At 45.0% G+C, this 2,929-nt stretch overlaps 1 protein-coding gene across 1 annotated transcript; it reads left to right on the top strand.

Moving 5' to 3' along the window:
• Positions 1-1,463: 1,463 nt before the first annotated feature.
• On the top strand, positions 1,464-2,670 carry LOC130047345 (death-associated inhibitor of apoptosis 1-like). The gene is made up of 3 exons (XM_056142033.1): positions 1,464-1,742; positions 2,065-2,284; positions 2,540-2,670. The coding sequence occupies exons 1-3, from the start codon at positions 1,464-1,466 to the stop codon at positions 2,668-2,670; spliced, it is 630 nt and encodes a 209-aa protein (XP_055998008.1).
• Positions 2,671-2,929: the final 259 nt, after the last annotated feature.

Genomic DNA, 2,929 nt, shown 5'->3' with positions numbered 1-2,929 from the left:
GTGAGCATATGGGAACACGAGTTTGATCGTCAGACCCAGACCAATCCCGACTTACAGGAATTTTTACAAGGAGTCGATATACAAGATCCTTTGAATCCCCGTGACGCTTTGTACGGAGGCCGGACCAATGCTACACGACTGTATTGTGAGGAGGGTGACATGCGATACGTGGATGTCTGTTCCCTGTACCCGTACGTGTTGAAATACAAGCCATTTCCCGTCCAACATCCCCAAGTCATCACCAGCCATTTCACCGATGTCAGAGACTATTTCGGGCTCATTCGTTGTCGTGTCCTCCCGCCCCGAGAGCTGTATCACCCCGTATTACCTTACAAGACCGGGGGTAAATTACTCTTTCCCTTATGCCGCACCTGTGCGGAACAGCGCAACTTAGGACCCGACGAGCGGTGCCAGCACACCGATTCTGAACGCAGTCTCACGGGCACCTGGGTGACCACCGAACTTCACAAAGCATTAGATCTAGGCTATCGTCTCGACCGCATTTACGAAGTTTGGCATTTTGAGAAAACCAGTGACCACTTATTTCGAGCGTATATCAACACCTTTTTGAAAATTAAACAAGAAGCTTCCGGATTCCCCGAGGATTGTCAAACAGCCCAACACCAGCAACATTACATTGAGGAAATTCAGCAACGAGAAGGCATTGCCATGAATCCGGCAGACATCCAGAAAAATCCGGTCCGAAGAACCATTGCCAAACTCTTTTTAAATTGTTTGTGGGGAAAATTTGCTCAACGATTACAATTACCCAAATCCCTGTATCTCACGGAAGAAGAAGAATTACAACAGAAATTACAAGATGCCACTTTAGAAGTCAAAGGCATCGAACTCTTAGAAAATCGTGAACGCCCCGAATGTGATATGATGCTGATCAATTATCAGGAGAAAGAAGAATTTTTAGAAGACTGTCCCTTTGGAAACGTGGTGCTGGCGTGTTTTACAACAGCTCATGCTCGTTTACATTTGTACGAGACGTTACAGCCTTTGGGAGAGCGTGTCTTATACTTTGACACGGATAGTATCATCTATCAGCACGACGAGACCCAGTTCAATCCGACCATTATCAACAGTTTAGGCGGCTGGACCGATGAATTGGGTGGAGATCGTATCATCAAGTACATGTCGGGCGGGCCCAAAAATTATGCATACGAGACCCAGGGGGGAAAATCTGTCTGCAAAGTCAAAGGATTGACACTCAATTATCGTGCCTCTAGAGTCGTGTCTCTCGATACGTTGGAAAAAATGTTAAAAGGAGAAGAAGAAGAAGTCCATGTCAGCTATCCGCACTTTATTCAACGAACCCGCCAACATGATGTGCGAACCATTCCTCTGGTGAAGAAATACCGCATGGTGTATGATAAACGTCAACGTATTCATAACTATGACACGCTGCCTTACGGGTATTAAAAAGGACATGCTAGAGAAAACCATCAGTCGGCAAAATGACGGACTACGAATCACTACATAACCCGGGTACACCACGTTATGCTCTACTGTCAGATCGAGTAACGTCGTTTGAAAATGCTCCCGAACACTTGCAGAACCTATTACCTACCATTGCAGAAGCGGGATACTTTTACAAAGGGTACGGGGATAACACGTGCTGTTTTTATTGCAACTTTGGACTTCACCATTGGGGAGCTGTCGACAATCCTTGGATACAACATGCTTATTGGTATCCTCACTGTCCTTACCTGAAGTGTAATAAGGGTAAACAATGGGTACGACAAGCCTTCAATGCCTATGCCCGCGCTAAAGACAGTGGTTGCGATTGGGAAGGCTTACCCTTAGACGCGGCAGGGAATCCAATGTGTACCCAGAAATGTCACATTTGTTTAGAACGAGACTTGAGAATTGCTTTTTTACCTTGTGGTCATTTATGTACTTGTGCTATATGTGCTACGGGACTGAAACAATGTCCTATTTGTAGACATAGTGTTGAGCAAGCTGTACGTATTTTTATTTGTTAATAAATATGTATGATCCCATGAACTTGTGTCATTTATCAAGATGTATACCTACGAGACACTTGAACCTTTTCAGTTGAAACATGAATTTACCATGGTGGTGGCTGGACCCTCTAAATCGGGTAAAACAGAATTTGTCAAGCAACTGGTGCAAAATACACAGTGGATTGCACCGCCTCCCGAAAAGATAGTATGGTGTTATCGAGAATGGCAGTCCGCGTACGAATCCTTACAGGACAAGGTCACTTTTATCCGCAATATACCTCAAGACGATGAGCAGATAGTGGCGGATCTCAGTACGCGTCATCTACTCATTTTTGATGATATGATGGGAGGTAAAGCCATCGAATCGATTGTCGACTGGTTTACGCGCAAAGCTCATCATCGCAATACCAGTGTCATTTATATCACACAAAATCTGTTTGATCGAGCAGTACAACATCGTACCATCAGTCTGAATGCTCACTATCTTGTGCTGTTTAAAAATCCTCGAGATAAATCTCAGATTGGGGTGTTAAGTCGGCAATTACAAATGCCGCATTTACTTCCAGCCTATGAGGACGCCACCCGTGTACCTCACGGGTATTTACTAGTGGACTTGAGTCCTCAGACGTCGGACGATTTAAGATTAAGAAGTCAACTCTTTACCAACTTGGCTGTGCACATGCCCCCGAGAGTATAAATAATGTCACATCATGGGCAGGTGTATCATTCGAAAGACAGTCTTCATCATGGGTAGACCTTCCGCGAAGAGTAAATTAGTCAAAACGTTACGCCGTTTACAACGGGAACGGGATCCCGTTCAACGGAGCCATCTCATTGAATTAGGACGTAGAGCCTTACTCAACTGGTTTGCGATGGGCGCTCGAAATTTATTGCGAGGCGTCTTACCAGGCAATAAAATCACTCAGCGGTTCATTCAATCCCATCGACAAGACTTG

This window comes from Ostrea edulis, chromosome 6, assembly GCF_947568905.1.
Source record: "Ostrea edulis chromosome 6, xbOstEdul1.1, whole genome shotgun sequence".
In the NCBI taxonomy this organism is placed as follows: domain Eukaryota; kingdom Metazoa; phylum Mollusca; class Bivalvia; order Ostreida; family Ostreidae; genus Ostrea; species Ostrea edulis.
The sequence above is the reverse complement of the archived record's forward strand: the minus strand, read 5'-3'. Positions and strand labels throughout refer to the sequence as shown.